This window comes from Fusarium tjaetaba (assembly GCF_013396195.1).
Source record: "Fusarium tjaetaba strain NRRL 66243 chromosome Unknown NRRL66243_c0000204, whole genome shotgun sequence".
Lineage (NCBI taxonomy): Eukaryota > Fungi > Ascomycota > Sordariomycetes > Hypocreales > Nectriaceae > Fusarium > Fusarium tjaetaba.
In genome coordinates this window covers 78,510-91,404 of record NW_023501400.1, presented here as the reverse complement: position 1 = coordinate 91,404, position 12,895 = coordinate 78,510, and the positions used below count along the sequence as shown (strand labels likewise).

General features: G+C 50.6%; 3 protein-coding genes across 3 annotated transcripts; 1 reads left to right on the top strand and 2 right to left on the bottom strand.

Moving 5' to 3' along the window:
- Window positions 1-526: 526 nt before the first annotated feature.
- Window positions 527-1,777, bottom strand: FTJAE_9138 (uncharacterized protein; the record flags this gene model as incomplete). Its single annotated transcript, XM_037356028.1, has 2 exons — window positions 527-1,578; window positions 1,636-1,777. 2 exons carry the CDS (start codon window positions 1,775-1,777, stop codon window positions 527-529), a joined length of 1,194 nt encoding a protein of 397 aa, XP_037203819.1.
- Window positions 1,778-3,978: 2,201 nt separating this feature from the next.
- On the top strand, window positions 3,979-5,406 carry FTJAE_9137 (nitrosoguanidine resistance SNG1; the record flags this gene model as incomplete). The annotated part of the gene is made up of 1 exon (XM_037356027.1): window positions 3,979-5,406. The coding sequence occupies one exon, from the start codon at window positions 3,979-3,981 to the stop codon at window positions 5,404-5,406; it is 1,428 nt and encodes a 475-aa protein (XP_037203818.1).
- An 882-nt stretch (window positions 5,407-6,288) lies between these two features.
- On the bottom strand, window positions 6,289-12,545 carry FTJAE_9136 (AM-toxin synthetase (AMT); the record flags this gene model as incomplete). Its single annotated transcript, XM_037356026.1, has 2 exons — window positions 6,289-12,078; window positions 12,135-12,545. The coding sequence occupies 2 exons, from the start codon at window positions 12,543-12,545 to the stop codon at window positions 6,289-6,291; spliced, it is 6,201 nt and encodes a 2,066-aa protein (XP_037203817.1).
- Window positions 12,546-12,895: the final 350 nt, after the last annotated feature.

The window sequence follows — 12,895 nt, the reverse complement described above, 5'->3', positions numbered from 1 at the left end:
TTTTCAAGGCCGCCATAATGTTTTAAGTGGATACAATACTCATTGGTATTCAACTCGACCACGTAATCGTGATTGTAACCAAACCAGATCCTTCGGATGGACCCTAAGTTACCTGGAAGTTCCCGCTCGGCGACATCTCTAGACAAGGACCTCGGTATACGCCAGTGGGATGAGTTATCCATCATGCTGATGAAAAAGAAACCTTTGACACCAAGGCTTATGTGTCGGGGACATCCAAACTTTTGGTGTTTATCGAGCCATGTAACGAGTTTCGGATACTCGGTCGCCAGCGAGTCGGACCAACCTGGTTACAGACATCAGTGCCTGTCTACATCCAATAACTGAGCTTTGACTCACACGTCCAACAGTTAAGGTCACTTCCAGTATGATAGTGGTAGAGCCATGATCCATTGGCACCAAGCGCACAAATCTTGTGTTTATCATTGTCACCTATCAATGGTTTCAGGTCGTTTTGGCGACACCTATGGCTGGTAAGGGACTTTATCCATAATGAGAAGACTTTTACTTACTTGAAGCTTTCCCCTTTACCTCCAAAGAAGAAGTCCCTTCCTGATAGGAACAACGTAACGTCCTCGTCGCCCTTTACATAACGAGACCCTGAACTTCGAGGTTTCACACTTGAGATTCCTGTTGGAGTATTGCCTCTTACACTAAGCTGGAGGCGGAGGCTCGCTAGTTCCTTGGTGGCCTCTTCGGTTCGTTGGAGCATCTCATGCTCTCGGAGCTTGCGTTGCTCTTCCAGACTCTCGATCTTCTTATCTTGTTGGCGCATTCGCTCTTTACTTTCCTTATACTTGCCCTCCAAGACTTTAAAGCGACGTCTCTGTTCCTTCATTTCTTCAAGGCTTACCTTGAGGTTCTCTCGTTCTTGATTAAGATGATCAAACTTCTTTTGCATTGTCTCGCGATATTGGCGTTGTTCTTCGGCCGACTTTTCGTCCTGGTCCCTCCTGGCTTGCCTCTCCATTTCGAGTGCTTCTGACATCTCCTTCATGACCCTCTGCTCAGCTAGAAGGATGTTCGAGTTGAGGCCAATGCCCGCCTGAGTCTCATTGAGATCTTTATGCTCACTGACCATCTCCTTTTGAATGGAAATGGTAACTCGATTGTTTTTGGCAACAGTTTTGAGTAGGGACATGGCGGATGAGCGGGTGTTATTATGACGACTGACTTGAGCGCCTTCTTCGACCAGGGCTCCCCAGAAACCATCCGTGGCGACCAGCTCTTGCTCTCGTTTTTCCCCTGTTGCTGCATCCTCGCCTTCCCACATAGTAGTTACGAGAATAACGTTCTTGAGACTGTCCTTGCCACAGAGCTTCCGAAACATCATGAGATTCTTCTGAGCAGATCCGCCTATGCGACGATCTGTGATCCTATGAAGGTATAGGATCCCGCTCAGTTTGGCATTGTCTTCATATGTCTTGGCAAGACTTAAGGCTATCTCTTTGAGAACTTCGGTGTCTGATCGATTCGTGTCATCAAACCCCGGAGTATCCAGAAGATATATATCAGAGGTATCTGACCATTTGCATTGGTATGCAGTGACGTGTTGTGTACCTGCATCGTGTTAAGATGGGACTGTGTCATTTAATGGATAACATGGCCGATACGTACAAGCTTGCAAATCATGGCCGACGGGAACATCTTGTCCAGTGCACAGCGCGATAAATGTGCTTTTTCCAGACCCGGTCATTCCCATGATGGCTATCAAAATGTCGCTAGGCTTCGGCCTAAAGCCTCCGAATACGTCGCCCATGGTGCCAGTTCGATCGTGCTCGAGTTTGTGAAGTATGGTGTCTGGCAAGAAGCAAAGCACCGTCAGTTGAGTTGATTATAACTTTTATGGAGCTGGCCTTCTCTTCTCTGGGAATTCCGCTGCTTGGCACTGGGGTAACAAACGAGCATCATATTTGGGGAAGCGAGGCGGGGACAAGTCAGGATTTTAGTTGAAAGATCATATCATTCTCAGCGTATCAATTCCTGCGACTTGAGGCATTATCACAGTTGCTGAACATGTTGAACCCCGCTGTGGCTTGCAACATCAGTTCAGCGTGACCTCTTGCATTATCGTGGTGATGGGATGCCCAGTCTGATCGCGATTTGGCTTACGCTATTGGCTGATGTTACTACAATTTGACATGGTTGCTTGCTGGCCAAACATGACCTGGTCGTAATGCATACAGTGTGGCTGCCTAACGCCTTGGCATTTATGGCAAGGCATATTCGATAAAGGCCAAAAAATTCAGGACCTTTAGTTTAAGTGAAGCGAAGATTTAGGTAAGTTTATATGAATTTAGGCCTTGATGTACGTAGACTTAGTGTTTTTTTCAGTGAACTAATTTTAACATCTCAAGTTTAGGCCTGAAGTGTTCTTCCTCCTTGATGAGTTGTTGCCATTGGGCAAGGACATGCTCGCTCAAGATAATGATCCTGCAGGCAGCTGAAAACAGGGGTTAATTTAGATCAGTTTCTCGCTTTCGCCAAGTAAACGCGTGGTTTATTATCCGTAACGAATTACCCTCCTGTGGAGGCTAGCGACTAAGCTGCTGACAGGTCGCTTTTATCAAATTGGTAATTCACTGACTATTATTCGTCCAGGCGGCACAATAGTAACATCGATGGACCTTAAAGGGTCTGGGGAGAGCTTTTATATCCAGAGATTAAGGGAGCTGGATAGAACAGGGTATGACTTGGTGTCTAGTAAGTTCTACTTGCAGGGAGAGTTCATTCAGTAATACTGACAAAGTCAGAAACCAGGCATATCACTATATATCGCTATTCATACGATAACTAGCGCGTATTTTTGGCCGATATACCTAACTTTGATAGTAAAAGATGTATAGACTCTACCATCTTCTCAGACATCACTTTCTATCCGGGCTAGATTGAGAAGAGCTGCTTCCGTCTGAGTTAAACACAGCCATACGCGGACCGATGATAATCCACCATGTCTATTGCTTCAGATCTTCTCGCTATCTTTGATGCTCAAGGTCTAGTTATCTGCCAACCCTAGCACGGAATTGTTAAGGATGAGTGACTCGATGAAACCGTAGCGTGGGTTGTCCTCAACATTCACTATGCCACCAGGCAAGATGGCTTGCAAGGTGAACCCAGAGCCTTGCAAAAGGCTATCCCAAAGAGTGGATCATCAAATGAGGGATAGAAGCAATATTTCCAGGAACGAAGGGGACTTAGAGCGAGGGATAACAGCAGTAGATATAATCGAAAGGTACTGGCGCCAAACAGTTGGAGCGCATTTCGCGAACAAAACGAAAAGGCACCGGGCAAGACGCAATCACGCGCAGGGCGATGCTGATGGAAGAAACAGAAAGGTTGAGGCCAGAGCTGGAGAGTCTAAAGTAAGTCTCAAGCCGATTCAGTTGATCCTTTGGCCCCGAAGCCGGGATTCAATGAGTTAGATACGTCATATGCTATCTGTTTACTGCTAAGCCTTACTCAAATGCCGGAAGCGAATGCGCGTACTCGAGGGGAAAGGCCCACTATAGACAGCAAAAAAGAAATCTCTAATCAAGATTTACCGTCTATGCACATGAAGCCACTGGCCTCGCGGCATGGAAATTGCGTTTGGCCCGAAGACCGAATTTCTGGAATTGGTGGGACCGAATGCGAAAAACCCCCAACTTCCGCTGAGTCATGAGTCTGATCCAATCGCATTGTGAGACTTGCCATGACTTTATCACCGGGTCCGAGCCCGGGAGGCTTAATAAACGGAGATTCGGGAAGCCAGCTGAGTTGGGCGGCGGCGGCATGTAACACAACCCCGTTGATAGCTCAGGGGAATAGCATGATATTCATATTTTAGACTTACGTATAAGTAAACAATATCTCCTGGTTATATCTCCAACGAACGATTAACTACAAGTCTTACTCAGTACTTCCATCTCATCTTCCAAAGCCTACTTGCGACACAAACAGGCACAGCAGCATACATTCACCATGACATTAATACCACCTCGATCATCCAACCGCATCTCTTCGCGGTCTACACCATTGTCCGTCAGGATGAAGACCTATATAATACCCGTCATTATGACGGCCTTGATGGTTCAGCTCCTGTTCCTAGCAAATATGTCTTACCTCTTCGGTTCTCTCTTCAAGTCCTCAACGCGAATGCATAACCTCAAGATCCTCGCGATCGATTTCGACGGCAGCGATATCGGAAAGGCCATTTCTGGTGCTTATGGTACCCTCCAGTCAGACAAGTTCCCTTCCGTCGAGTTCGGCTCGTCCTCCGAGTATGATACCCCCGAAAAGGTTCGCGACGCCGTCTGTAATCATGGCTATTGGGGTGCTATTTATACTCATCCTGGTGCCTCTGATCGTCTTTTGTCCACCATCGAGGGCGACAACACTACTGTTTATGATCCACAAGACGCTGTTACTACGATTTACAACGGCGCATACTACCCTTCCATCTTCTCCTCCCTCCAGGGCAACATGCAGAGTCTCGTTGGCGCTGCCGCAACCATGTATGGCCTCACGACTCCCGATGCCCTCAAGGCCGTCAACATGACCAACCCTACCTCAGCGAGCACCTTCCTTCGACCCTTCCAGGCCAAAATTTGGAACATCATGCCGACCGAGCAGGGTACAAGAGTTCTTCTGAATACAGTCTCATTGGTGATGGGCATTCTCATGCATTTCTTTTTCCAGATGGGATTGAATGGCATCACAACTTCTACCAAGGTCCTCCAGTCCTACTCAAAGCGAGACATTTATGTCTTCCGCTTCATAACCGGAAAGATTTATACTCTCATCGGTGCTCTAGGTATGGCAGGTTATTTCTGGGCCTTTCGGGAGAACTGGAGTGTCGATGCTGCCCAGTTCTTCGAGACTTGGATGTGCCTCTGGTTCTACATGGACATCAACTACCTTGTCATCGACACAGTGTTGGCGACTATCGTCCCCATGCAGTTCTTTGCTTTCTTCCTTCTTACCTGGATCATCCTAAATATCGGATCGACCGTCTTCCCATTTGAGCTCACACCCGGGTTCTACCATTGGTCTTGGGCACTTCCAGCCCATAACGCCTGGCTTCTTCTCGTCGGTATCTGGTCTGGGTGCCGTGCCAATATTGGAGTTACTCTGCCCATCTTGTTCTCCTGGTGGGTTGTCGGCCATGCTGGAAGCGCTTGGTCAGTCCGCAAGAGGTGCTTGATGGCTGAGGCCGAGGCTGCGAGCCAGCTGCAAGATGCTCCCACAGAGAAGTTTGAACGATTCAGCACCGAGCAGACACGACAGGAAACATCACATGGACTGGGACCGGCGCAGGATCTGGACCTAGAAGCCAACCTTTCTGCCCAGCGTCTGCGCAATGACGACGATAATCGGGAATGGCGGCGAGCCGACACAGGAGCACGATAGCATCAAATAGCGCCGTTGTGGATTGTTTTAGACAGATAGGTTCTCGAGGATACTTGCCTGCCATTATGTTTAGTGAACTGGATTTTGGAGTTGTGACTGGCGTTTGACTAGAGGGCTGAATACTTGGTTTTTTCCGTAAGATGTCATAGATGAGATTCCCTCATACACTTCATAGACATAGACTGAGAACTATTAAGATAATACATCAGCATTTAATCTTTAAGAAAGTTTTAGCTTATACGAACTGAAGTTCGAAAACCGATTCGTCCCTTGTTGATCAACACGCAATGCAACGCGAAAAAGAGTCCATCACTTCATTTGACAGGACATAACTAAATCCTGCGAGAACTCCTCTGAGCTCTCTGCCGCTAATTTCTAGGTCACCTCTACTGTAGCCAGCCTCTGGTGGCAGTGGAGTGGGTTCATAGTGGACGACATCAGCTCAAAATTCGCGTCGTGAATGAAGGCACGTGGAACAAAAAGTAGCGGATCAATAGAGTACGATTCAACGCAATGATGAGCTCTCTTACAATAAGACCCCATCACGCGAGCGTGGGCATGCGCATAAAAAATCAGGAAGTTGGCGAGATTGAAGAGAGCGTGGTGCATGATAAGACGGCGGGGGACGTGGAGAGTTAACAGCCCGCTGAAGTGAGAAAAGTTTAGGCCTTGCGATGGTAATGTTCAGGGAAATTTAGGACAGTCTTAGTGGCCTCTTTAGTGATCTGGTTCACCATGGATTCAATGGTGCCTTTTCAAGATTTCGGACGAGAATGAGAATTAATTCCATGTGAACCGCTTCAATTGAAGTAAATGAAATATACAACCAATTCTTCTGTCCTTTCTATCCTTAAAATTATAAACATGCGAAATTTTCAAAAATTAGATCAAATCGTTTGGGTTCTTGACAAAGCCCTCAATAACACGCGCCAGCTCCTCCACCCTTGCCTCCCAGAACTCGCGACGCTCCTCGTCAGCCTCAATACCAATCTGAGTTCTACCGTTCTCAACGAATGATACAATACGAGGCGGTGTAGCAGGCTCGGGATGAGGGATGGAGTAGTCCACGCGACACTTTGTACCAGCGAAGGGAATTGAGTCGAAGAACTCCTTGTTGAGATGGTTGGTGAAAGAGCCGTAGAAGGGAATGTCTGCAGGCCAATCTGTACATTCCTTGAGCACTTCCTGGAAGCTTAGCGTGGCGTGCTGACTGCCCTCGACAGACTGGCTGCGCACGTAGTTCAGGAGCTGTGAAGCTGTCCAGTTTTGTTCGAACTTGACGCGGACGGGCTGGTACTGGTAGCAGGGTCCCATGATGGTGTCAATACCGGCGACATCTACGTCGCGACCTGAGACAATACCACCGAATGTGACATCGGAGACGTTGAGGTGCTGCGACAGGACCTTGGCCCAGCCAGCAGTGAGGAGCATGGCGTGTGTTGTGTCAGGTGAGGCTCCAGAGATGTCAATATCCTTGGTCATGAATGCAGTCTTCTGCTGAGGCTCCGCAGCAGGAGCGATCTCAGTGTATGATGACCCTTCAAGAGTCTTGCGCCAGAATTCTACATTCTGAGGCTTGGCAGTTGAGAGGTGCTGGATGTAGGTCTCGAAAGGCTCCGATGCGGGGATCTCGAGGCCACGGTAACGAAGTTCAAGCTGGCGCAGAAGTTCTGGCAGAGAGACGCCATCGTATTGCGCGTGCGAAATACGGATCATGAAAGCGTTCTCGGTCTCGCCTCGAAGAACGAAGAGGCGAAGGAAAGAAGCGCCGAAAGCAAGATCAGTGCTGTCGTTGGCGTCCGACTCTGCGAGCTGTTTGGCAGCGTCGTCAATTGAGCCCTCAGCGCTCTGCTCCGTGACCGACACCTTCATGTCATCGAGGACAACTTGGAAGGTTTGTCCCTCGTGCTGAACAAATACCGTTCGAAGAATAGCATGCTGCGACAGGAGGTACTGGAAGCTTTCGACAAGACGGGCGGTGTCGATTGATTGGTCCAGGTACAGCATGTTGTATTGAAGTGAGCTTCGTGGGGCAGACACTGTTTGCTTCACATCGCCACTCTGGGGTCCAGTGGTGGGGAGGATGTCCTGGATCTTCCAGGTCGAGTCGGCCAATTGAGGCTGGATGGCCTGGGCCAGGAAGCCGTCAACATCATTGGTACTCAACAGCGAGAAGGGAGTGTATTTCTTCGTGCTCTCGCTGGTCTCGGGTGAGAGTTCCACCAACGAATTGGCCATGCTCCGAAGCTGCATGTTCTGGAAAATGCTTGCGACAGACAAACGGTAACCATCCTGTCGCAGAGCAGAGACCATACGCATAGCGACGATGGAATCACCACCAAGACGGAAGAAGTTATCATCAAGCGACAGCTTCTCCTCTTCAATGCCGAGGAACTTGGACCATGAAGCGCGAAGGACGCGCTCCTTTGTGGTCAAGACTGTGGTGTCGGCGATTGTCTTCTTGAGAGATGCGAAGGACTTCCGGAGTTCGACGATCAGTGACAGAGAGACCTCCGAAGCAAGAGTTTCGATGGAAATGACATCTGCGGCGCTGGCGAGGGGAATGCAGATTGAGGGAATAGCATAAGGTGGAAGAGTCTCAACCATTGCTTTGTTGAGGCCGATAACTGCTGCAGCGAGTTCAACAGAGACATCTTCCGCCAAGGGAAGCGATGCGTCTCCAGCATCGACACCGAGCTTGAGCAATTGAGCTTCCCTCGCAGGTGTATCTTTGACAAATGCGACAACCACCGGAGTCTGGCTGCTCGAGCCCTTGGGGACAACAAGTCGGCTCACAGCTTCAGTGGTACCAGGAAGCAGGCGCTTGAGCTCAAGGTTAGTAGCGTTGAGATCCACGACGCGACCGTCAACACTGGCCATGTCATCCTTGCGGCCGACAAACACCAAGCTTAGATCATCGGTGTACTTGACAAGGTCTCCAGTGCGGAAAAGCTTGCTCTGTCGACCAGGATAGCCCAGCGCACCCTCCTTCAACCACTCGGGGGCATCAACAACGTCGGCATCGTCGCGCACAGAAGCACTCTCAAGCAGGAGCTCTCCGGTGCTTCCAAGCGGCATGAGAAGCTTCTCGTTACCAGGCTGGACGATCCAAGGAACGTATTGAGCCGTGGGGTATTTGTCGCCGCTGGACAAGAATCGCGAGATATCCTTGGGAGATACGGGTGCCTGCTTGTTGGCCTCCCAGATCTCTCCCAGCTCTTCTTCGCCGAGGCATGTGATGTCACTCAATGAGCGCGACACATCGCCACGAAGTTGATTGATAGCAACCTCGAACTGCGACAGGACGCGTTGAACTTGGACTGGGCTGAGAAGTTCCGAGTCAAAGCTTGCCAACAGGCGGAAGCCAGTCTTTTGAAGAGACACAGCCAACATAAGAGGGTACGAGTTGAAGTGTAGGGCCTCAAGAGCAGCATCTCCACCACGGAATGAGGGCAATTCGTCTGTCTCTGTTTCGGAAGGCTCGGGGTCTTGGGGCTGGACGACAAGACCCATTGTGACTTCACAAGCAATTTGAGCATCTTCGCTCAGTCGGCGGATATGCTGGATACCAAGATGTTCGTGTGCAGAGCGAGCGACGCTCTGTTCCTGTACCGCACGAAGGAACTCGTGCACTGTAGTAGTGCGGTCGAGACGAATGCGAACCGGGACAGTGGCGAGGATGGGGCCCTCAATGAGTTCAGCACCAGGAAGAGGAATAGTACGGCCCATGAAGGTCTCTCCGAAAACAACATCGTCGCTCATGGAGTATTGCGACGCCAGCAGAGCCCATGCTGCTCGAATAACGGTGGCGATGGTGATATCGGACTTGGCAGCCTTGTCAAGCTTGATGAAGCGCTCAGTGAGAGAGGTAGGATCGGGGATGTAAGAGCGCGATGGCAGAGTCGGGAATTGAGGTCCTGTAGCTCCAGCGAGTTGCGTCTTCCAGTAGTCCTTAGACGACTCGCGTGAGTCTTCGGCGAGATAACGAATGAAGTGCTTGAATTGAGCAGGTCGCGATACTTCTTCGCCCTTGTACGCAGCGCGGGCATGCTCGACGATGAGGTCTGTAGACCATCCGTCGTAAATGGCGTGGTGAGCGGTCCAGACAAAGTATCGCTTGTCGAGAGCCTTGTCGATGACGATGGCGAAGCGAGAAAGCGGCGCACCAGGCGACATGGGCTCCTTCTTATCTTCCTCGAGGAACTCCTCCAGCGAAGACTCAACTTCCTTCCATTGAAGCGATTCATTGACGACAACTTGCATGAAGCCATGTTGCTTGAACTCAACAATGCGGGTGCGAAGGATGGGGCTCTCCTTGTACACGGCATCCCAGGCGGACTTGAGCTTGTCAACAGAACTAGAGGCGGGGATATCGGCGATCCGTTGTGCCACATAGTTCTCCTTCGATCGCGTGTAGAAAGCCATGTGAATCTCCTGCATAGGCGCACAAGAGTAAATGTCCTCAATCGCACTGACGTCGCATCCCGACTGCTCAGCAGCCTCAGCGCGCAGGGCATCGCGGTCCATGTTATCCTTCAGTAGAGAGAACTCAGGGATCTGCATATCAACGCCCTTGCTCTTATCGCCCTTCTGCATCGACTTTGCCATATCGGCGAGAACAGGGTAATTGAAGATGTCAGCAACGGAAAGCGTGTATCCCCAATCTCGAATGACTGGCACGAGCTTCATCGCAAGAACGGAGTCTCCACCCGATGTGAAGAAGTTGTGTGTAGTGCTGACTTGCTTCGTCTCAAGTCCAAGCAGGCGACACCATGAGTCGCGCAGGAAGAGCTCAGCCTCGGACTCTGGCTCACGGATCTCAGCGGACTCATTCGCGGCTGCTGAGGCTTGAAGATTTGCAGAGATTTCGGCACCAAGGGCACGCAGCGACTTGCGATCAGTCTTTCCAGAGACGAGGTATGGAATCTTGGAGAGGGTGATGTATGTCGCAGGCACCATGTACACAGGGACAACCTTCGAGAGCCTCTCATTGAGCGTCTCGAGCGAGTCGCGTAGGCGAGGTGGGAAGTCAATCTGCCGAGCATCGCCATCATCCTTGGCTTCGCGATCGGCAATGAACGCTACCAGCATAGACTCCTTGTTCTGGTTTCTGGGTGCGATAATCTCAGCGACGACCTCAGCACCCGCGGGGAGAAGATTCTTGATGTGGTGCTCAATCTCACCTAGCTCCACACGTTGACCACGAAGCTTGATCTGAGTGTCCTTGCGACCAACAAAGACGAAGCCTTTTTCGCCATCTGGATCATATCGGACCAAGTCGCCTGTCTTGTACAAACGCCCATGGCGACCGGGAATACCACCAGCCCCAGCGAGGAGAAAGTCAGGGTCGTGGATGAAGGCCGCGTTTGTCTTCTCGGGATCACCAAGGTATCCTTGGCCCACGATTGGGCCCTCAACGAGTAGTTCGCCGACAGCGCCCACAGGAACAAGCTTGTTGTGATCGTCGGGGTCAACGAGCCAGATACAAGCACCTGTGCCTGGACCGATACTAACGTACGGCTTGCCCGCTGCGCTGGGGTTTACAGTGCATCCAATTGTGCACTCAGCAGGACCATAGCCAACGACAATCCGGGTATGTTGGCCCCATATCGCAATATCTCCAGCCGAACAAGACTCGCCACCGATACCGAGACTGTTCAGCGATGGGATAATATCGGGATCCAAGATACGCGCCACTGAGGGTGTGATGTTTACCATGTTCACCCTCAAGCGGCGGATCGCACCGCTTAGATCGTTCACACGATCCTGATCGGTAGGAATGCAGAGACATCCGCCACGAATGAGCGTGCAAAGAATACTATCGACACTAACGTCGAAAGCGTATGATGTAAAATCGAGCGATCGTGAGGTACTAGAGTATCCAATCCCCGTGCTTCGCGCAAGAGCGCTAGCAGTATATGTTTCGTGCGAGAGCATGACTCCCTTTGGCGTACCCGTGCTGCCGGAAGTAAAGATGATATATAGGAGAGAATCGGGCGGTACGTCGGGGAGTTTTCGGAGGGGATCTTGGATCGTCTTGGCCAAAGAGTCGAGAGTCGCTGTATCGACAACAACATGCTTTGCGTCGGGCGCGATTTCGGGGCCGTATTTCGCTTGGTCTCTTGAAGTGAGAATGTGTGTCGCGTTGACTTGCTGCGCCATAACTTGTCGTCGCTGCATGGGTTGGCTGGGATCGTGGAGTGAGAAAGCTGCGCCGGCTTTGATGATACCCATGACTGCGACGGTCGTCCATCTTGACTTCTCGAAGCAAAGCGGCACAATATCGCCAACCTTGACTCCGAGATCAATGAGATGTTGTGCAAGCAGTGTCGATAGTCTATCAACGTCTGCATATGTGAAGTCGCCGTCCCATGAGCAAATGGCTGGCGCATCAGGGCGCCACCTCACTTGCTCAGCGATCAAGGTGTGAATGCACATGGGCACTGGCGGAGGAAGGTCTTTGTTCCAGTTCCATATCACAGACTTATCGAGCTCGCCCAGCGGGAGGACTGAGCTAATTGTTGCGGTCGAATCGGTGAGTGTTGTGTTGAGAACTTCTACAAGGGATTGGGCAAAGTGGTTGGCAAGGAACTCTGCGCCGAGAGGCTCGCGCCATGTCGGTCGGAGCCATAGAACGTCTTCTTCTAGTGTCGCTTCAATTTGGACGTTTCCCTGTGTCGCGCAACCCGTTAGTTGGTGTAGACGAGAGGTGAGGCACATGCGCTTACCCAGTTCACTGACAACTCGCCGTCTTCGGTCACGTTAGTGACGACCTCGCCTGTCGCAGCCTCATCATTAAAGAAGAACTTGTATTCTTTCGTCTCAAAAGGCTGTTCTGACTGTAATTCTTGTTGTAGGTAGTTTCGGAACACCTTCAGCTCTGATACGACAGAGTCGCTACCATCCCATTGCAGCTTTGATGTGTTGAGGGTGAACGTGCGACATGTCGAAGACCCAATCTCGCTCAATCCCCACGAGAACTCAACATGATTCCCGTGGCTATGGCGATACAGAAGAAGCGCCCATGCTAATAGTAGGATCTCAAGCTCATAGCTATCCTGGTCTTGTTGGCGAAGAACAGGTACGTCATACCGCACACCCTTCGCCCGCGGCTGCGCCGACGACTGGATATCTCCCATGACGAATAGTCTGTTTTGTGTGTATCTGTTTTACTGTTGTATTTGGTGGGCTGGAAGAAGATCCCACTGGAGACGATGGGAATACAGACAGATGCAGTTTGCAACGACGAGAAACTCTACATGAACGCCTCCACTATTTTATTGCAGAATTGCCAGCCCGAACTGCAGGAACACCATTACGTATTGAACAGAGGTTTTGATCCGTCTTGAGCATATCGTATACAAGCTGTGTGGGGGGTAGACGGGGACCTTTGAAGCTTCACTCACTCAGGGTCCCGAGCTTCCCATCATGGGCGACTTCGGAGGGTGTCCGTGTTGGGGAGTCGTCTGCTCATCGGTCGTCCATTGCT